Source organism: Ambystoma mexicanum, chromosome 8, assembly GCF_040938575.1.
Source record: "Ambystoma mexicanum isolate Mex_15411 chromosome 8, UKY_AmexF1_1, whole genome shotgun sequence".
NCBI classification, from domain to species: Eukaryota; Metazoa; Chordata; class Amphibia; order Caudata; family Ambystomatidae; genus Ambystoma; species Ambystoma mexicanum.
The window spans coordinates 155,884,321-155,905,849 of record NC_090929.1 but is presented as its reverse complement, the minus strand read 5'-3'; the positions used below and the strand labels follow the sequence as shown (position 1 = coordinate 155,905,849).

General features: G+C 43.3%; 1 protein-coding gene across 3 annotated transcripts in view; it reads left to right on the top strand.

The window, feature by feature from the left end:
- Positions 1-21,529, top strand: part of LOC138471735 (protein CutA homolog) — a 242,149-nt gene that overhangs the window by 39,684 nt on the left and 180,936 nt on the right. For 2 of the 3 annotated variants that reach the window (XM_069609534.1, XM_069609532.1), the window contains exons 2-3: positions 6,649-6,797; positions 12,812-12,898. In XM_069609534.1, coding sequence (XP_069465635.1) covers positions 6,649-6,797; positions 12,812-12,898 — 236 coding nt within the window. The remainder of the gene's footprint in view (positions 1-6,648; positions 6,798-12,811; positions 12,899-21,529) is intronic. The other variant, XM_069609533.1, reaches the window with a different exon arrangement.

Here is a 21,529-nt window from a genome sequence, read left to right as displayed (position 1 = left end):
TCAAGTAAGGGTACTCTTTATCATAGAAATGGGGTCTGGGCTTTAGTGAGCGCAGACACACCAATAAAATCCCTGTGCACTCAGCACTCATCCCATCTTGGTTATGAGTGTTTTTTTTCTCAAAGAAACTCTTCACGGTGTAACCACAAGGGGAATGGTGGTATGGAGTAGTTATGCTTTGGTTGCGTGTGTGTAGAGTAGCTTGGAAGAGGACTAGGGCAGGCAAAGTCTTTGAAGGTGATTCAGGGGAAAAAAGATCTTATTGGAGGACAATGTTAGTCATTTATTCAATCTTCCCACGATCAAATATACAATCTCTCTTTTGCAACAATTCATTATGCTCTAAACATCCACTTCCCGCACCCACTTCCAGCAAATCTTGCTGGATTTTTAATTTTAGAAATCTCACACAATTAAAATCCACTGTATCTACTTCAATTATGGTTATTATAATTATTATAATTGGTTATTTATAATGCGCTTAATACCCAGAGGTTTCAAAGCGCTGACTCTGGGATGGCGAGCGCGTTGCCCCAGAGCTATCCTCCCTGTTTACAAGTGTACCGTTATGCAGTCTATGTTTCTGCCTTTATGCAATTGGGTGTGCTCTAGTTTCCTCTTCCAGATCAACACACCTCCCCCCACACTGTCATTTTTCTATGAGCCTACTGGTATTCATTATTCTGTGTGCTTAGAACAATTTTAGCACTCGATCTTCAGAAATGCAGAACAGGATAGAAACAACTCAAAAGGTGTAAATGGTCTTGACGCTGCTGACCTGTTGGGTGGGGTCAACAGCCAATGGTGGAATGAAAACCAGTGGTCGAAGTGGGAGGGAGTGGTCGGGAGCGGTGCTCCTCTACTTCTTTTAATTCAGTTTTACAGTTCCTATACTGTTATTTTAAAAAGAAACCGTTCCGGAATGATTTCATTTTAAAATAAATGTGTAGGAAGAAGTTGAAACTTTCACTTTCAGTGCACTGCACTGAGTGTTCCCCTAGACAACAGGAGCATGTGTTTTGGGGTGTGTGGCGATGGTGTTTGTTGGGATCAATGCTGGCCAGTAGGGAACATAGTTCCACTACTTCTTTCCGTACACTTCGAACACTGATGAAAACACATTTTAAACACATCCATCGTTTTAGAGCAATGGCGGGGATCGCAGGATTTTATCTACATTTCTGTAAGTGGAAAATGTGTGTTTGGGTGGTCTGTGGGCGAGGAATATAGTAACAAGTGATACAACGTGGAAATGTTGGCGGGGGTTGCCTGTCTGCAGGCCTGGTGCATGTCTTGTAGGCCTAGAAGGCAAGCCCTGCATATAGGGCAATCCCTGCATGTAGGGCGCTGGCGGCGAAGGCCTAAGGTGCATGGTAGCAGCTTGCACGTGCTGGTAATTACTGAACGTCCAGTGCACCACGCGTCGACGCATCTCTTCTGGTGTGTAGCACCGTGCACAATTCACCAGGATTCAAACACACAAGCACAATGCAAGAAGCAAGTTCTATTCGCTGTTTCACGGCAGCAGTGGCCATTGGTAGTAGCGAAACACAGGGGAATGGAAGGACGTGGTGCCTTTCTGCTTGCAGTGCAGACCGTTATCCTTTCATAGCTTTGCTTGGGAGCAAGGTTTATTGAATGCACCAAGGACTGAACCCAATGGATGCACAGTCTGCAACTCGCCGTACTGCGCTACTGTTAAGATACTAGCACAAACTCTGGCTACCAGCACCCATGCTATGCTCTGCTGCTCTCGAGCTAGGTCAGCGCTTTAAAGACTACAATACAAAAATGAATAATGTCAAAATAAAAAACGTTATCCATAATAGAGGCGCTGATCCCGAGAGATGGTAACGGAGAAAGCAGACCTAACCACTGATATGGGACCTTCAGATTCCTGACCTCAAGAAAATCTGCCGATTTCTGGTACATTACCGACAGATGGAAGTCTGTGAAGGACCTTGTCCTCTACAAATCCCCCTTTCATGTGTCTGTAAAATATGGTCCTGCTTGTATTGAGTGCAGCGTGGGATTTTCTTTCTAATACATTAAGAGAGCATCACTCACTATCCTACTCCCTCTTCACCTTACTAACCCATCCCAGCTTCTCGTTTACAGATACGCCAGAGCGCCTGGGGACCAATTCCGTTGGTGACCGTGCACTATATAAGTACCTTTAACATAACATAACATGATTTAAACCCCAATATCTCAAAGCAAATGTCTTGAAATGCAGGGGGTATATTCAGGAAAAAAGAAGCACCCCTTTTATTCCACACTAGCACCTATGTTTGGGGAACATAAACGGATTCAGCAGAAGGGGAAATGGATTTAACGCAAAGAATTATGAATTGGGCACAAATTAGCCACTTTGAAATGTTGAGTGTAATGCTTCTTTAAGTTTTTGTTGTTTATTTGAAAAAAATTGTAACACTCCTTTAAGAGTAATGTAGGGAATGCCTTTAATATTTCTTACTTCATTTTTATCTTTAACTTCCATTGGCATGTGTTCTGCCATTGAATGTCATGTATTGGTATAAGTGTGGGCTTGGGGGTAATGTTGTGACGCAGCACTAATTGGGGGTAAGGGATCACCTTGATTTGCTTGGTCTGTCTTTCGCCTCTGCTATGCTAATGTTTGCTTTGCCACGTCCCCCCAGGCATGCAATGAACTCCCCACCCCCCCCCACCCGTTCCTCGAATCATCCAGAGATGCTGGATGTGCAGTCAGTGAAGTGGTCACGATCAAACACTTTTGTATCTATGAAGACCAATATTCACACAATGGTGCTGAAGTCCCCCCGCCCCTTTCTATCTCAGAAGCCATGGACAATGGGAAACCTGTTTCTGAGCTAGACGATACATTTAATATTTTTAGTTTTTTTGTATTAAACTCAACTTGTGAAAACACGAGACCTTAAACGAATATTGTCACAAAAAAGGTCTGCAATCCATCTGACTATTTAGACTTATCTGGCAAGAAAGCCTACATCATCCTGCACAGGTCATGTTGTAACCTATGGTGTCGTAACCACCCCAAGATTGAGAGACCTTGTCTCATAGCCAAAACTAAAACACAAAACAAACTCTTGGGTGTGTGCACTGAGCTCCTCATTGGAGCATCCTAAGAATGGGATCTTCGCGTCTGTAATCTGAAGGGAAACCCACTACCGAAATGAAGAACAAGCCACACTGGAGAAGGATTCATGTTTTGCTAAAATACTGAATGAGCTCATCAATATGAACACCTATGCAAATTGGAACACTTAGTGCCCAGAGGATAATTTGATACCAGTTCTAATGAAATAAGAAGTTGTTCATGGGTGCAAGAATGATTTGATGTAAGATGTTCAATGAACCCTGGTGAAGAAAGCGTAACTCGAAACCAGGAATTGCTTATCAGGGTCTTAACCAGATGTGAAGGAGGGTTTGAATAAATGTATGAACATCTTTACAGTTGTGTAATTATTGAAAGCTTGGCGCAGACTCAACACCCAAGATTCTGTTTTGTGATTATTTATTTGGAAATTACATGCCTGACTTGTAAAATCAGTTACATTTCGACGAGGTTGCAGATACAGCTTTTCTGACGTGTAATGCAATAAGTAAAGATCACTCTAAATGACAATAAAACCTTTGGTACTTTAAATTATTGCTAAATAAATCGTTCGTGTGAAGCACATCCCCAATGAAAGCCTGAATAAGGCATGGCCTGGGGAAACACATGAGAAATGCTTAGTCTTCCTTCCATTAACACGTAGGGCAAAAAGGCTATGGGGAGAATCTGATGTCACGCAGCCGAGTGGATGCACAGAAACGGAGACACCGGGTTATCAGGTTCAATACCTTCTTATTGCTGTATCAAGTAATGTTGCGAGAAGGGCCAGTGAAGTTTTGGAAGGAAACTAGAACACTAGCAGGATTTAGCTAAGCACACGAATTTCAGGGGTATGTATTTCAGGATCTCTGAACCAGTGGGTGATCTGACGTTCCTAAATCTGAATAGTATCTAATGTCCTGAGTCCTGGTTACCCTTTGCTGGCAGAATCCATGTTAAGGGATAATCTTCACTCGGTCAGCTCAGACACAGGGAGTTTGCCATGGCATCGGCACACTTCTTTAGAGCTTCGGACAATGAATATCCTTCTGTGACAAGGTCACATGGGGGTAGATGCTGTAGGATGACTGTGAGACTCGGGCTCCCAGGGGAAGCGGGATTCCTCCCACACTTACCACAACTCCCAATATCCTATAAAAAGAGCCACCCCATTGCGGTCACTTGAACCCCAACGTCTGGGTCCAAGTAACGGGGCAAGGTACGCTCTAAGCACGGGTATGCAGTCTGGACATATGTCGACTGAGCCACCCCAGGCCCCATTAGGTGTCAGAAAATGCCCCCTCCTCTTAACTACAAAATCAGCAGGAAGCCATGCTGTTGCTTTAAATGGAACCCACGGCCATGTTCCACAGAGAACCAAGGAGAGGAACGCCAAACACCAGCAGGGGGAGGGAGAAGGCACTGATTACTCATGCGCAAACAATACCTCCCCCTCACTGGGCCACAACACCACAGTGGGAACCAGAGTCCTCCCTCATCAGCAGGAAGGCCTGCTCCGCAAACCCATTTATTTTCCATTGCACCTTTATTGGAAACACCACGATGAGACTATGCAGGAAAGTAGAAGGAAAATGTCCCTAGCGATCCAAAATTACCCAGGCTTAAAACATGTTATCTGCAGAAGAGGCAGCAAACTTGGAGGGATTTAGACACCTGTCTCACTAAACAAACTTCAAGGCCATATGGGATGGATTCAGAAGGCCCCCCAGCCTTTTTAAATCCCCCTCCTCGAGTTCTGAACTACAATGCCTCCCTCCCAATCCTATCACCGCAGGGAACCACCTGAACACCCCAATCAGCTCACAGCTAATCTTAACAGTATGAAAGTGGGTCTGATTCCTCAGTTTAGGTGAGGGTAAGCAGGAGTGCAGGCATGCCTTTCAGAGCTGTGCGAGGAGGTTCAAGGAGGGCAAAGAGGAGCTAGATAGACCAAGGGCCTACAGAGGCTGCAGACACCAAGGCACCATGCCTATGATAGGATGGGAAAGCCTGCACACCCTCCAAAAGGCACACCGCACATATCCACAACCACACTTCATTTCACCCTGTACAGCTCATCATATCACACCTCACCCCAACCCACCAAACCTCACCCCCCTCAAAGCAGTCTCCAACTTCTTGCTTCGTGTGGCCTGTCCTACAGCAGAATCACAGAATCACTCGTGTAGCACCTCAACATACATGGGGAGGACCTTATAAGTACCCAACAGCCCTGTAAAGACTACTCGCCCCACGACTCCACAGACAAAAACCAGTACATTGCTACAGGTAGGATATAGTGTGGGTCTATAGGCATCCAAACCCCTCTGTGACAGCAACACAACGGAATCATACCGATACATGCACGACTTCAACAAACCCGGAGAGGAAAAGGCATGACTTCAACAAACCGGGCGAGGAAAAGGATGCATGCATGACTTCAACAAACCCGGAGTGGAAAAGGACACATGTATTACTTCAACAAACCCAGAGAGGAAAAGGCATGACTTCAACAAACCTGGAGAGGAAAGGACACATGCATAGCTTCAAGAAACCTGGAGAGGAAAAGGGCACATGCATGACTTCAACAAACCCAAAGAGGAAAATGGAAACCTGCATGACTTCAACATACCCGGAGAGGTAAGGGACAAATGCATGACTTCAACAAAACCGGATACGTAAGGGACACATGAATGACTTTAACAAACCCAGAGAGGAAAATGACTCATGCATGATTTCAACACACCAGGAGAGGCAAACGACACATGCATGGCTTCAACAAACCCGGGGAGGTAAGGGACACATGCACGACTTTAAGAAACCCAGAGAGGTAAGGGACACATGCATGACTGCAACAAACCTGGAGAGGTAAAGGACACATGTATGGCTTCAACAAACCCAGAGAGCAAAAGGACACATGCATGACTTCAACAAACCCGCAGAGGTAAGAGATACATGCATTACTCCAAGAAACCCGAGGAGGGATGGATGTGGAGGGCTAATTAGCACATTGCCTGGAACATTCACTGCCCTGACCCAATAACTCTATATACATCTTTACCTGAATCCAGCACATCAGTGAGCACTCCAGTTGGCCATCAGCAACATAAGGTCATGCAAATGGCAGGTGTGTGTGATTTGGACATTCCTCTTAACATTACCTATTTTTAATAGTTGTTACATAGCTCTTGGGTTACCCCATGCCATGCTTGAGTGTGTATGTCGCCTTTGCATTCTTAGTCTTGTAGATCTGAATTTAAAATGGGAATAGCAAAGCTACAAGTCCCAGAAGGTAAATTATAAAACCAGGCCTGGATGATCTCCTAACCAGGACATCTGTTTTTATATTCTTGCAAGCGGAGGGTCCTGTAAGACATTAGAATTAACTTGTCGGTTGGTTTTCCCAGTAGAATTTGTGTTTTGTTTTTGTAGGATGTCCGCTTGCTTCGTCTTAGGAAACTACTCCTGAAGATGCGGTGTAATAAATACCTTTTTGTATATATTCTCGAAGGACAGACACTTTACAGTGACTTTGTTTCCCTTTCCTTTAGGTGATGGTTTCCTCTTGCTTCATTTACCCGGTGTTAAGGAGTGCAGGCCTGCAGCTGCACTCTGCCTTCACCGGGAGCTACATCTCGGGGACCCACTCAGTGGCTTTCATCAACTGTCCTAATGAGCAGGTCGCGAGGGATATTGCAAGGTATCGTACCCCCTTAATGGATCGCATGCCTTATGACTAATCCAGATACTTGGCATGAAATACTGCATTTCATCTTTTATTTACAGTCATTGTTACTCTGGTCTTTGTTGCTCAAAAGGGCCTTCCACACAGGGCGTGCGCTATCTTAGGGCTCATTTGCACCCTGAGGCCTGCGGGCTGTTGGCACTGTATAAATAAATAAATAAACAAAGATGGCATTTGCAAAATGAGATCTAAGCATGCGCTGTTACTTTTCTTGACATTTTGTTACCTTCTGTCATGTAATAAAGGCAAGATTTGTATAATAGTCACCAGTGGGAAATTTAACTAGTTTCGCCAAATTAGAGCTTGCACCTACTGGTGTTTTTCTCCACGAGTCCAAAACATATAATGCACTGTATCTCCCACACCCCTGCTGTATCGGTACACCATCCCTGGTACAGCCTCCCTGCCTCCCTTAAACTTGAGGAGAACCGTCTCCGGTTCCGGAGGCAACTGAAAACCTTTCTCTTTGCTTCAGCTTTTTCTCCACCTCTTCTCTGCTGACCTCCTGGCTGTAATCGGAACAGCACTGGCTACCTGGACACCCCCTGATCTCCGGCCCAGGTCCTTCCCCCGCCAGCGTCACACACCTGCACTGCCCACCTGGCAACCCCTGCACTTGGGGACTGTTTCTGTATCCCTACAGTCCCCCTACCAGCCCTTGACTCCTGATGCCCGCACTTACCCATGCACTTGCCACATGCTGGGCGTTTACTTTTATTGTTATCATCTTTTCCCATGTACTGCACTGTCCCTGCCCCCTTCCCACGCACTTGCGCGATCTGAATTACACCTGGCCTAGTAGGATCGTTGTCCGTCCTCCCTTTGTTACCCTCCCTTGCCTCGTCGCGCCTTGAAACACTTGTGTATAGGCGTGTTATAAATGCCATATCATACCATATCAATGGATTCCCAGTCATCTGGTGGTCTATCCACATTTACTCCCAAGTTGGCTCACCTAATTATCGTCATTCCTATGCACTCTGTACAAAACAGCACCAATTCTCTCTCAAACCCTTGCGGTCCCTGCTATGATCAAGACATATCCCTTAGCATACTGTAGGTTCTGCCAATACTACCTGGACGTCAAAGGGAGAGGTAGCCTTGACTCATTTTCTCTGTATTTACACTTAGCTAACCCTCTAGAGTCAGGCCCCCCGTAAACAAAAAAGAGGGTAGAAGCCAATTTTCATATTACTATGATCAAGACTAGACATCAAAATAAATGGGGGTAAGTTATCGAGTCAGTATGAAGGCGCTAGCGGTGCCCTTGGACCCTGCATGATAATTGGCTCCCTCATCGCACGTAGTCCGGGGTTGGGGCTAGGCTACTGGTGACTATAAACATTTGGCCTGATGACATCTGGTCAAGATCAGGGTATACTTGCTTAAATGTTTAACTAGTCAATGCCAGTGGTGGAGCCATGGGAGGGGTAAGGGGCGGCCTCCTGCTGGTGCCCAATTATCCACCCCCCAGGCACCGAAAGCTGCCACCGCTATTGGTCAATACCCTGCTGTATATTCCACTGGTCGTGGAGGAAATCTCCTGGTGTCTAGTGTGTGAAACTGTGGGTGTAGCGATCAACTGTGGTTGCAATCCTTTCGCTAGTCTGCCAAAGGAAACTCTTCTGAAGTTTCCGGTACATCTTTTTTCAGTTTTGGCTATTTGGTGGCACTGAAAGCGCGACCTATAAAGCCAAAACTATTGTCATTAAAATAAGAGCTTTGAACATGAGAGCTTGAAATAGGGGCTTTGGATGCAGGTTTGTAATGCTTTTCAATGCTGCTTGCCGCTCTGTTTCCCTACTTAAGGAGCTCTTAGCCTTTTTTCCTTTGCAGATGGGGAGTAGGTGCAAGTGGATCTACGTCACCTGGCCTAAGCCCCGCCCACCTGGTGCCTTCCTGCCTGCCGCTCTTTTTCACCACATAGCAAGCCCTGCCCACCTGGTGCCTTCCTGAATCATGCTATTCCCATCTTCATCTTGTATCCTGGCTTTCAACATTATGTGTTACTACTGACTTCTGCAATTGTATTCGCTCCCCACTCTTGCTTCTCCACTCTTTTTTACTGCTTACTCTCTGTTCTCTCCTCCTTTCCCTTCTCCCTTTTCCTTTCTCCTCCCCTTACTTTCTTCTATGCACTTACTCTATCAGAATTGTCCCTGGACCTAATATGATAGCAACCTCATCTGTTTCCTCCACCCTCCCATTACTGTTTTTTTCTCCCCACTCCCCCTCCAGCACTATCTGAAATGTCATTAGGCCTAGTATCATAGTCGATTGTTTTGTTCCTCCCCTCCGTTTATGCACCCCTCTCCCTCACCTTTTGTTTTTCTCCGGCTCTACCAGAAATGTCATCAGGCCTAGTACGGTAGTCGCCTGTCTGTTTCCATTTCCTTCCCACTCTCTTCCTCCCTTCCTTATCTATGTCTTAGCTCTTGCACTATCTGAAATGTCATCAGGCCGAATATGATAGTTAATTTCACATCTTTACTGTTCAAGGCCTGTATTGTCATTGTATTTTCCCTTATTCCCTCCCTTGCCTTGAAGCGCTTTGAAACACATTGTGTATAGGCGCTATATAAATAAAATATCATATCATATCATATCATGAGTATGGATATTATGTAGTTTGGCCATGTGTCCCACCCATGTAATGACCATCGCCAAGTGAAATCTATAGGGGTTTCTTCCCATTACCACCCATCTCCTCCCACAACACACCTTTTTTGCACTCTTTTGCAGATTTTCTACTTTGTGGTTTATTTGTTAGCCATTTGACCTTCCAATATGGTGGCCGCCATGTTTCAATCTTATTAAAGTTATTTAACTTGATTTATGCTTTCAAATATATTTACTGCAGCTTTCAAGCTATGTTACACATTGTACTGTATTTTGTATTTAAAATAAACAAGGTATTATGCTACTTACGTTTTAGTTTAAAATGGTTCTGAAAATGCCCATTTACTGATTTGTGGGGGTTGCTCTAGTGCTTTTAAATGTAAGCAGTAGCTGATTGGCTGCCCAGTTGGTTAGTGATGTCACTATTATGTGACTGGCTCTCGCGTATGTGCTTTTTCCCCTCACTGCAGCCATTTTCTTTCACCCTTTTCAGGGCTCGATGGGTGTAGTGAGTAAGTCAACCACGACTCGTGAGTTTTCCGGCATGGGTTGGGGTTGATGTTGCCCTTTGGGGGGGCCTCACAGGCTTTCCCATAAGGCTGGGGGCTGCTGTTGCCTGCCACAGCCCCTCCCACGATGGGCACGGGGTTCCCGCCCGTACAGGTTGGGGGTTTTCTCGCCAGTTGGGGTCTAGGCTGGGGCAGGCACTGCAGCTGCCAGCATGGTGAAGGGGGACCACGGTCTGCTCCTGCGGTCGGGGCGCACTCCTGGGCCTAGTGTCATTCAGTTAAGCCATGTCCTGTGAACTCTAGTACAAGGCATAAATGAGTTTTCAAAAATTGATTAGCAGAGTTTGCTAATTAACATTTTCTTGATTATCAAACAAACCCATTTGATTCGCAATGGTATACTAATATGTTTAATGTCACTAGAAGTTGTTTGTACCCAAGCCATAAAACAAGTAACAATACAGCATTTTTGTGTACCGCTGGAGTAAGACATTACAAAAACGATTTGCAAATTCTTTAAAATTCCGCTAGACCTGTGGGTCTAGTAACTAAGTTTACCTACTCGACCTGAGGGAAATGCACTCAACCCTTGGCAACAGATGACAAAAAATGTAAATGCGCTTTCTGTAAAATGGTGCATATCACCAATAATCCACTATGTTTGGCACGCAGCTGCCACCCAGAGGCCAGACATGCACAGTGAAACGTTTATTTGACATTTGATGCAAACAAAGTAAATATTAAATAAAAGTTTCAAGCGTCCTCTGCAAATGGTACTCGCCCTTTATAAAGCCTACTCGACTGTGCGAGTGGGCGAGTAGACTTTGCGTGCCCTGGATGAGTGGCTAGCTTAGCTCCATGAATCGACACACATAACTAAGATAAAAAGGCTCTGAAAACAGTTTGGCCACCTTTCATGTTTGTGCTGTTATATAAGGCAATCATAATCATAGATCAAAGTGACCTCTGGAGGCTAAATACAGTGGATGGTATTGCAGCAGATCTGTAGATGTACAGACTGGATGGAACTAGCGATCACTACTTTGTATACTTATCTAGTTCGTTTTGTGTATTCAAGATGTAAGAGGAAGGACAGTAAGAGACTAAGCAGAGTGGATGGCGTAGCAGGCAGAGAACTGGACAAGCTAGGTAAACGTTTTATTTTGTGGCCATCACACTTTCAGGCTAGCTGGTATAAAGCAACAGGGGTGATAAGATAGGATGTACAGGAGTATGGGTTCAGCTCATGGGTTGAGCATCCGTTACAGATGTATGTGACCAGTAGGTCACAGAACTAAGTTTGCCATCAAAAGTATGTGGCTGTGTAATCATGTACATTTTCAAAAGTGTTTACTCTTCTATGTGATGCATCTTCCCCAATAAAATTAAATCTTGTTGCCACCGAGATTTAGATATACTAACCTAAACCTTACTGTAAAACATGGAGACACTGCACTGTTTTAAAGTAGCAATACTGCAATTATGCATTATGTGTTATGTAAGGAATGGTAGATGGGCTGCCTGCTAGGCATGCCCAGGGGTGTAGGGTGGTCACCTGTGGTGTGGGCTGCCTGCAGGGCATGGTCAGGGGTGATGGGCTGCCTGCAGGGCATGGTCTGGGGTGTAATGGGGGGCCTGTGGTGTGGGCTGCCTGCAGGGCATGTCCAGAGGTGATAGGGTGGTTGTGTGGCATGGTCAGAGGTGTAGGAGGGGCACCTGTGGGGTGGGATGCCTGTATGTAAGGAATGGAATTGCATGACTGTCTTTTAGAAAATATAAAATCAACACATACTGGTATTTGCTAGACAGGATATAGTTGGCTTAATAAAAGTGTCATCCCGATTACTTCTGGCTTGCCATTATTTCAAGAAAATGAATTCTTGACTAGCACTCCCACACAGGTCTTTGGAATTCAACAGAGGATAAAAGGGTGGAGAGAGACCCAAGAGCAAGAGAGGAATGCAGTGTGAGCTGTGCTTTCATTCAACAGGGCAACTTAAATAGCTATTTTTGCTACACAAGTGTTAATTTAATTAGCAAACCCACAGAATTGCATAGTAAATTGCTATACGACACTGCTTCTTTTATGCCTTGCTAGTAGTGGAGGCTCTCTGTGGCCCTCAAGGTTGAGCTGAGACCCTCCAGATACGCAGGAGACATTCACCTGAAGGGGCAGCATTGCCCTTGTCTGCTACAGTTGGTCTCAGCATCAGAAACAGATGTTGCATGCCTGCGATTATCTCACGCACACACACGCGTGCGATGGCCTGACTTCAGAAAGCTACCTTTAGCAGCTTTGTAGGCTGGGGCTGAATAAAAGCAGCACACATTTTATATGAAAACTTATTTTGAGAGAAACTGAACATAATGGCCATTTATAACTCCTTATTAGCTAATTTCTTAGTTGGAATGTTTTTTTGAAAGCATTTTTGGAGTTGCTGTGCCCCGGTAATTCATAATAATTCTGCAGGGATAAGAACCAGCCCCACCCCCGCTGACAGCTCGCAAGTCTGTCTTTTATGGGTTCTGTGAATACAATTTGCAACTACGTGACGTGCCCTGCCCTTGAATGTCCCAAATCACACAGATTCATGTCATTTTGTTCGCTGTGATGTTTAAACAAATGCTGTATGCGAGTGACATACAGATTAAAGATACAATGACATATTATGGCAATATAATTAACTTGCAGGTCTCAGGTATAATTATCACGCTGCCTTGTGCTTGCCACTCAAAATAGATGATGCATGCAAATAGCTCCCTTTAGTGGCAGGATGGGTCATTAGCCGCCTAATTTATTGCTTTGACCTTGGCACTGATTTCCTCTTATCTTCACCCTAGATGGGATTGCGGAGTATTGAAGGTACCCCAGAAAATACTGGTAGTTTCATCATTTGTGGTCTCGACCAACATTATTTTTACTTGGAGGTGAGTGGAGCACTCAGCATAAAACATTTAAACTGCCAAGCAAACTGTTAAACACATACTCAAGACCCCTTGTTACTCTGTAGTTCTCTTACTTGTTGGAGTGCCTAGAAGCCATTACACTGCCAATGACATAGAATACATGTTGCAATCAATGGTGTGAGGCTGGGAGAAAAATATATTGCTCAGGCACTGCTCAGTCCTTCTTTATGCAAGCATCCCTTTTAAATAATTTGTTCGTTTGGGCTATTAGATGGCACTTGCACCACCTTTAAGCCAAAACAATTGCATTAGAGTACATATTGGGAGAAATGGTATATGAGGGAACACGTAGCTTGTCGGTGTTGTTTGGTTATTTGCCCACCCATTGACTGCCATGGCCATGCTAAACCCTCTGGGTATTGCCACTCAATTCCTGCCCCTCCCGTCCAAAACAACTCCTCATGGGAACTCTTTGAGCTTGCTTTTAGCAACCCTTACCATTACACTTTGCACTTGAAGTGCCTGACATTGTTTTTTCAAGGCAGTCTTTTGAGAGTTAATGACTTAATTGGTGCTGTATACCCGCTACTAGTGTAATAAAAAATTTGTATCCAAGGCTGCCTTCAGTCACTCTATTTATAAGCACTATGCGTGCCCTTCAATGACGTTGTGTATTACTATCCTTTCACTTGTGTCATCACATGAGTGCAAAAAGTGCTGTTGTTCTTCTTGGAGAAGACCCAGCCCTTTCTTTGGGTTTATGAAATAGCAATGGCTTCTGTTCACTCGGTCACGTACAAAAAACTAAAAACCGATTAGCTTGAACAATAGTGTGAGATATATTTATGGAACCACAGGTAATGTAGGGAGTACTCCCCCTGCCCAATCAACAAAGCACACAAATAGAACTCAATATTCTATCTATCTAGCTATCTCATCTAGAACCAGTGAATCCCTCACCCTTTAGCAATGTTAAAAGAACAAGGCTGGTGTATAGATAGAATATATTTGTATTCATTATTATGAAAAATTTAATATTTACACTACTTCACATGACACACCACATTCTCTGTGGCACAAACCAATGATTCAATACAAATAATTCACCTTTTTGGGAATAAACGGTAACAAAAGATCTGAGATTGTACCACATGTGAGTTTTCACTTGTGGGTCTCATGGACATAGAACACAGGTCAAATAAAAAGTTCAAACCTTCTATCATAATGCAGATTCTCTTTCTATCAGGTGTCACGTCCACCCTCTCTGGAGAGAGTGTGCCTTTCAATTAGGGACTTCACTTTATTTTCAATTTTGCCAGACACGTCTCTGCCCCAGCACCAAAAATCCAGACGGCCAGTTACATTCAGCACCCCTCTGCTTAAAGGCCAGATCCGAGAAATGGGACAGTTAAGAATTTCGTTTTTAGACAAGGATACCCCTTCCCTCTAGGGAGTTTTGGGGTTGAGAATGAAATTTTGAGTACTTACTCACTTTAAATGACTATAATTTGTATTCTAACTGCGAGTGGTTTTGTTAATTTCGAACTTTAACAACATCACCACATGTTATTTGGCTATAAGGGAATTAATTAAATTATTATTTATCAAAATCTGCTACAGGTCTACTTCCTTTACCCTACCACTAATTAAGGCCAAGGTATTACATCAAACAGATCCCCACACTCTTGATTCTGTTGGACAAACTACTTACATTGAATATCTCTGGGCTTAGTGCCCACGAAAGACATCAGTATTCCTGAACCCTCTATTTGGCTCTCTTTGCAAAGATCTCATTAGCATTTCCAACCCAGGAAGTGTCAGTCTGTCTCCCAGGCAATGTTGAATCTCAATCAAGCTTTCAATAGTTCCACTCAGATTACTTCAGGCAGCTGACATGTTTCCCATTGTGCGAGGCATTTTTATTATTTCACCCCCGATCCCCCAATATTAGGAGGTGCCAGCTGATTGGTCCTGCATTTGAATTGGACAACTATTCTCCATCCCCTTGTTCAATGGCTACCCCCTCTTCTCCGATTGATCCCTTCAGTCTACCAAGGCCAAATTGAGAGGGGCAAGTCCTCCAACTTAACATAACTTTTTTCCACCTTTTAACATTTTGCATCTACAAAGTCACTACATGGCAACTTTCTGTAATTTCTTAATATACCTAACATATATATTTTTGGGTTCCTCTAATCATACCACTCGTAATGAACTAATTCCGGTCTCGGCAGGAGGTTGCAGGTGCAAACAGAAAAGTTTTGAATTTGACACACAAATAATAAAAGTCAATATCACCAAATCGTACCTACAGTTACATGATTCAAGAAGCAGCTACCTCCCCAGATTTCTGCTATGTAACATTTCCTGGGGGGCCATAATCAAATTTCCAGTCATAGCTCTGGGTTCCCAAGGTCAACTTATAATGTGAATTACATCAAAAGAATGGCCCTGTGATAAGTTTACAAATGATATATGTCCCTTTTCTGTTAGTATCACGGTTCTTGGGGAAATAACGTGATTCCTAATGTAAACCTATGGCAAAATCATGACATGCATATGAGTCCTTCAGTTTCAAAAATGTTTAATTTCCTTTCTGAACCTAATCTCTGGGCCTGTGCTCTGCTTTCTTGGGTTTTGCCTGGTGTAAAGGACTTCATCATTCTTGTGAAGTCAAAGGCCCGGCTAGTGGATGCTGAAAAGATCTTATCTTCGTAGCCAGATGGGTCTCTGGCATCATGTGACAATCTTGATTGCAGGACATCCCAGTCATCCCAGGGTCCACAAAACCTCTTGAATTTGGTGGATTTTATAAAGTTCAGCCCAAGAAGGGTGGCCTGTCTGTTGATCCAGTCGCACCAATACATTCCTCTGTCATGCATGAATACAGCGTTTTTCTCAGAGGCCCTTAAAAATCAAAGGAATTGTCTTTCAGATAGATAGCAGAGCAGGGCATCTGAAAGGGGAAGGTCATGTTTTTGACTTTCAGGTGAAAAGTCTTTATAATCAAACAAGCCTTTTGAGCCCTGAAGAACAGAAATACTTTTTTTCAATTTGTTGCATTTACTTTTCATGTGTAGCCTTTTAATAACTCTCATAGTGACATCAATGTCCACTTTATGATCTACATTTAGATGGTTTAGGCCAGGTAATTTCACTGGTAAACAGTTCCTTTCCTTCCATACCGTAGAATGCCCACATTTTCAAGGCCTCCTTTCTTTTGTCAGCAAGGATGCTGGTGTTGAAAAGTAGGCCTCAGTCAAATTTAATGAAAGGTACTTCCTGGCTTTGAATTTCGCATTCAAGGCACACTTAATTTTGAATCTTCCAGTTTCTGCCAACCTGTTGATGTATTTGGCAGTGTGCTTTCAAATTGCAAGAGCAGTTTTCGGCATTTTTAGACTCCATCTCTGAGTGTTTTCCATGCTCTGTATGTGTAGGCCCGACGTAGTCACATTCAGTTTCCTTTTTGTCTGGGACTGGGTTTGAACTGCACAATAATGTAAATTGGCTTTTATTGGTCAGGGTTTACAGTCCCTTTGATATCATTTGGTTTATTGATTGAACAGGGTATCCAAGCTTGATCAATTGTTCAAAAGATAACCTCCAAGCTTGATCAATTGTTCAAAAGATAACCTTTCCACTTTGTAGTGCATATTTTTGTTTGGTGCTAAGTTGCAATAGATGGACAGGATGACCATGGTTTCAGCAAAATAGACAAAGGCCCATGTGACTTGCTGCCCATTAGTCAAGCAAGAGGTTTCTGGTAGAGGAACAACCGATGGGGGGACAATTTGGTGACACACGTCTTCTCACAGCACCACAAGTGGAGACAAGTTGGCTGGGCCACATTACCTTGGAGCTATGTCTGTACCAATGCAGCCCCACCTAACGGATCAGTATGCCAAAGGGGTATATGCAGCCAGCAGAAACTTTGTCCAGCTAAAGACCAGCCCTGATCGGATTTTAAAAAAACTGTTTATTGGGGTGCATCCTTGAGATGCAGTGTCTCGCAGTTTGTGGGTGAGACTCGAGGGAGCCTGTGGTATCACTCTCACCACTGTGGAGGGAATGGCATAGGCTACAAGGGTACAGGCTTCTCTTGATCGCATCCTGGCACTAAGTTAGCATTAAGCATGCATTATTTTGTAGCCCTCTAGTCCATTCTTAATTGGGATTTATTCCAAGAGTATATTCAATGGTACCTTTTGGTTTGTTGAAAATTCTTGTTCTGCCGCACAACATGGTGAGCAAGCCCTCCCTCTTATTTCATGTCCATGTAAACCTCCATAGTACCTAAATCAAGGTTTTCGCCATTCCAAGCCATTACCCCAGACTATAATTTATTAGAAATATTTCCAGCATAATTGAATCTCCATAAATTGGAATCGCACATCAAGAAATCCCTTTTTGTAATTTAAACAACCCATTGCTGATAGGTATGTTCTTTTGATTTTTCAAATCCATTTCAACACCTGAATATGTTCTTTAACCAATTATTCTTATGCACATATTATAATTAATGTGTAGCCTCAAATCAAGATGGCTCCTGTTATGTCCATTTGAATTGCGCTATTTACATCCGAAGCATTAAGAAGAGCTTGGATACCTCCCCTAGAAGTAATGGTCTAGCATATCATGATTTTTAGTTTATAAACTGGCCCATTCAATTTTTGGGACCCATTTCATTATCTTCCATTCAGGGATAATTTTTGGTAGTATTATTTGATCTTGATGGAGGCGTATTGAATAGGGACATGTCAAAGTCATTGAACGTCGACCAAGATTTCAGACTCAGCCCACACACAAATTTAAGATTTAGAATCCTCATAATCTCGAGAGGGCCTCTACTGGACTCAACATGTGTTCCTTTAGGAGCTCAATCAGGTTTTTCGAAAACACGGGATTACTGCACTTTATTTTTTTTTCCATTTTTCTGTATTATACACATATTGTGAGCTGCACCTCTGTATGTTAAAAAAATGTCTGGTGTCTTTCATCCTTCATTAATCATGATGAAATTTTTGTACACTCGTAATTAAAAGTAAGATATTGATTATTAAGTGATGTATGCCAGTTTTTGTAAATTGAATCGGTGAAGTATGCGGAGAGGATTAATTAGTATCAATGAATTTGTTAAAAGTTGTGAACTGAAAAGGTACAAAGTTGTATTTCTGGCAGCAGTAGGAACATGCGATATGGGTTCCCCATGCTGTCGCATGTATGGTTTCTTAATACAAGCACGAAACCAACATTGCAACGTCATAGTTATATCATTGCAAACCCTACATTTTACATAATAATTTGTCAGAAGATGTACTCGTTCATATTTGCCAGGTGCTCTCCAAAGAAGGTGTTAAAGTCCTTTCAATGGTTCAAACTCACCCTCACTGCTTCACAGTTTCCAGCACCTGGCCTTGTTGAAATATTGGGCTATTGCTGGCATGTGACGGTGGTTCTTGGTGTCGCTCTAATGTTCAGTGGCCTCTCCCTGAACTTCCTTCTAATCTGGCCCACGTGCAGCTTGCCACATGGGCACATTAAAGGCATCCACTCACACCTGTTGCATAATCGCACATTTACATGTGAAACCAAGTATCTTCTTTTCTGATAGGATTGCAAAATGAGCAATTCCAACCATGGAAAGTACCCTTTTTCTCAGTGATAAAATCACTCTGGGTTTCCCCCACTCTTAGCACATCCGCTCGTATTGGTGAATTTGATCAATTGTCCCTTGTATGAAGATCGAGGTTGACACTTTGCTGATGGGTGGCCTTGTTTACATGTGTGCAACTGTTTCCAGAGTCTATTGGCCTTCTGCTGAGCTGGTTTGCTTCTTGGTCCATTTGTGGGTACATAGTATGTTTTAAGGAACAACATTGGCACTGTCCCTGCACAGCCACACTCTCAGCAAGGCAGCATCATTTAGAAAAACTGGAATGTAACGTACTCTATGTGGCTAGAAGAGCCCCCAAACAATGCTGGCATTATAGTGCTTCTCTCAGTTAGAAGCCGGGTGGCACGCTTCAGAGTTCTCTCAAGGCAGGCCTTAACCACTGTTGAGAGCCTGCATTCTGAGCCCTCAGACTGACTTGGCACACCTGATGTACCTTCACTTTGCTCTCCATCAGTGCTTCCTGCACGGCAACCGCTGAAATCGGTGTCTTTCTCACACGCCACTCTTTCTTACAACGGCCACAATGGAAACGGAGAAGGGTGTCCATGAGTTCCCTTTGACATTTCCATGTGGCCATCTTAGCTGCCATGTTGTTTTTACACGATTAATGGCTTTCACCATCTTTCTCGTCGATAAAACAATGCTATTTGGAACCTAGACATTACACCATAGTTCTGTTAGTGAAGTACCTTCTGATGCAGGCTTTCTTGGACAGTAACTGTGCTGGAACCTCAGTTTAAGGTCCTTGCTTCATTCAGTCCACATTGTTGGGTACTATTGTTTGATCGAAGCCTGTATCTTTTCTCTCAAAAGCCACCATTCTCCCCTGAGCATCAACAAACCTATGCCTTAATCTGACCTAACTTTAGTGGTACATAATTTCTAACGGTATTTTAAAGCTTCCAGTCCTTAAACAATGATCCCAATGTCCAATTGTCGTCTCTGTGTGCTTAGAAATTAGAAATATTCCGGTTGAAGTTCCCGTTTTATTAGTGTAAATTCATGCCTCTTGATACTTACTCTCCCCTTCCAGGAAATCCTTTACAGAAACAAAATATGCTTACAGAATATATTCTTATGTGGTTTCCTTCCAAGCCTACGTTTACAGTAAATCTTTTAAAAGTACCATTTTATACACTACTGATAATATATTCACAATTTAAAATGTCTCGTTACTCCTTACTACAACTCAACTTGACGCGCATTTTGGTAATGCGTTCTGTAGTAATACAAGTGTGGTTGTTTGCTTCTTTTTCTCATGTCACATAAGGGTAGGAGGTAAACTTCTTAGTAAATGTGCTGGGATACCGGCCATCGCCAATAGCGTTAGAGCAACTCGGCCCGAAGCAATTTGCGCCAGATCCTGAGTTGCGGTGGCGCTGTTAGTCCCCATTTATTCAGAGTCCATAGGACTCTACGGAGCTTTTCGGCGCTATTATTGCTGGCGGTAATAGCGCCAGCGGTAATAGTGCCGAAAATGGGCAGAAAGGGAAGGTTTATACCTCGAGCAAAAAGCTGGAGGTAAACCTCCCACTTTCCGCCCAAGCTCGGGATTGGGCAAAGGGTAATGCAGCGGTAATAGCGTTACTGCCGCATTTGCACCGCTCTGCCCAACTCCTGATGAGGCACTTCGTAATTAAATTACTTGTTTTGTTATTTTAGTACTTGAACCAGGTAGTGACATTCTGAAAAAGCTTTAATATGCATCCCTGCCTCTGAATCCATGAAACAGTGGGTGTTTGATATTTACAAAATGTCCAAATCAAGGGCCAGGATCCTGACGGATTTTCAGGATATCCCTCATTCATTTAAAAACATTGTATGCAAATCTATCTCATAAATATTGAGGGTTATCCTGGAAACCCGACATGGATCCGGCCCTCGAGGCCTGGAGTTGGACAACCTATCTGATTATATTTGTAAAGGTTCTTGATTGTTTGCTACAAAGAGCCTTAGCTCTCTTGCATATCGCAAACAGCAATATACAGAGAGGCTCTAGTGAATATTGGTGTTTCCAGGATGCAGAAAGAACGGATCCTGGTGAAATCTCCGCTTTAGTGTTGGCCATTTTGTAAAAGCTAGTGCATATTGTCCAATACTGTAACAACAAGGGTCCCAACCCAGAACAATCGGCTCCATGATGCAGAGTGGATTTTATTGGCCCATTGCATCTTAACTAAAGCAGTATTTTCACTGCCACCATCCTAGAAGGGCAGGATCATGAGAATGTTTCTGCTCTGTGTATGATTTCTTTGTGTGTCACTACGTTGAGCTACAACAATATATTTTACTGAAGCAATCTCTGGATTTTATTGGAGATTTTTTTTACTTGCTGTCTAGTGCTTTTACCAGATATTTTATTTGTTCTCTCCTCCGCCCCCCCATAGTTTCACCAAATCTGTTGAGCAGTGGCTTGTCCTGTTAAAGCAACTTTTAAAATGTATCGGTATATTGTATTGAAACAGCGGTTACAGCATTGAATTAATTAGTATATATAAACATGCAGCCAATGTACACAACCTGATTGAAGAATTTAATTAATCTATTATTACGTGATTAATACCAACACCAGTCTCTAACCACGGGACCAGGATTCGAACCTATGTTGCTCTGCGTTATCTTGCTTTCAAGACAGGGGCGTTGCGCCTGAGCTATCCTTTCCGGCCGCCCTATGGTGACCTACTCACCCTCACTGAAACTTAATTCTCCATTAGCTTAATTGAGCCTTGCCATAAAATTTCAAGATACTGGTCAGCAAGCAGAACAAGACTTGTGAAGGGGTGGCATTGGTCCACCCATCTCACGTCCCACTCGCCAAGATCCTCTCTAACATCACCTTTTTTGCATTTAAATGCCACTTGCTTCATGATGGTTCCCATGTACATGCCCCTGTGAGATACCTCTCAATATTTAGAAGAATTCCCAGACTGCATCTCACATTGCAAACAACCTCCAACGTCATCATCGTCTTTGAT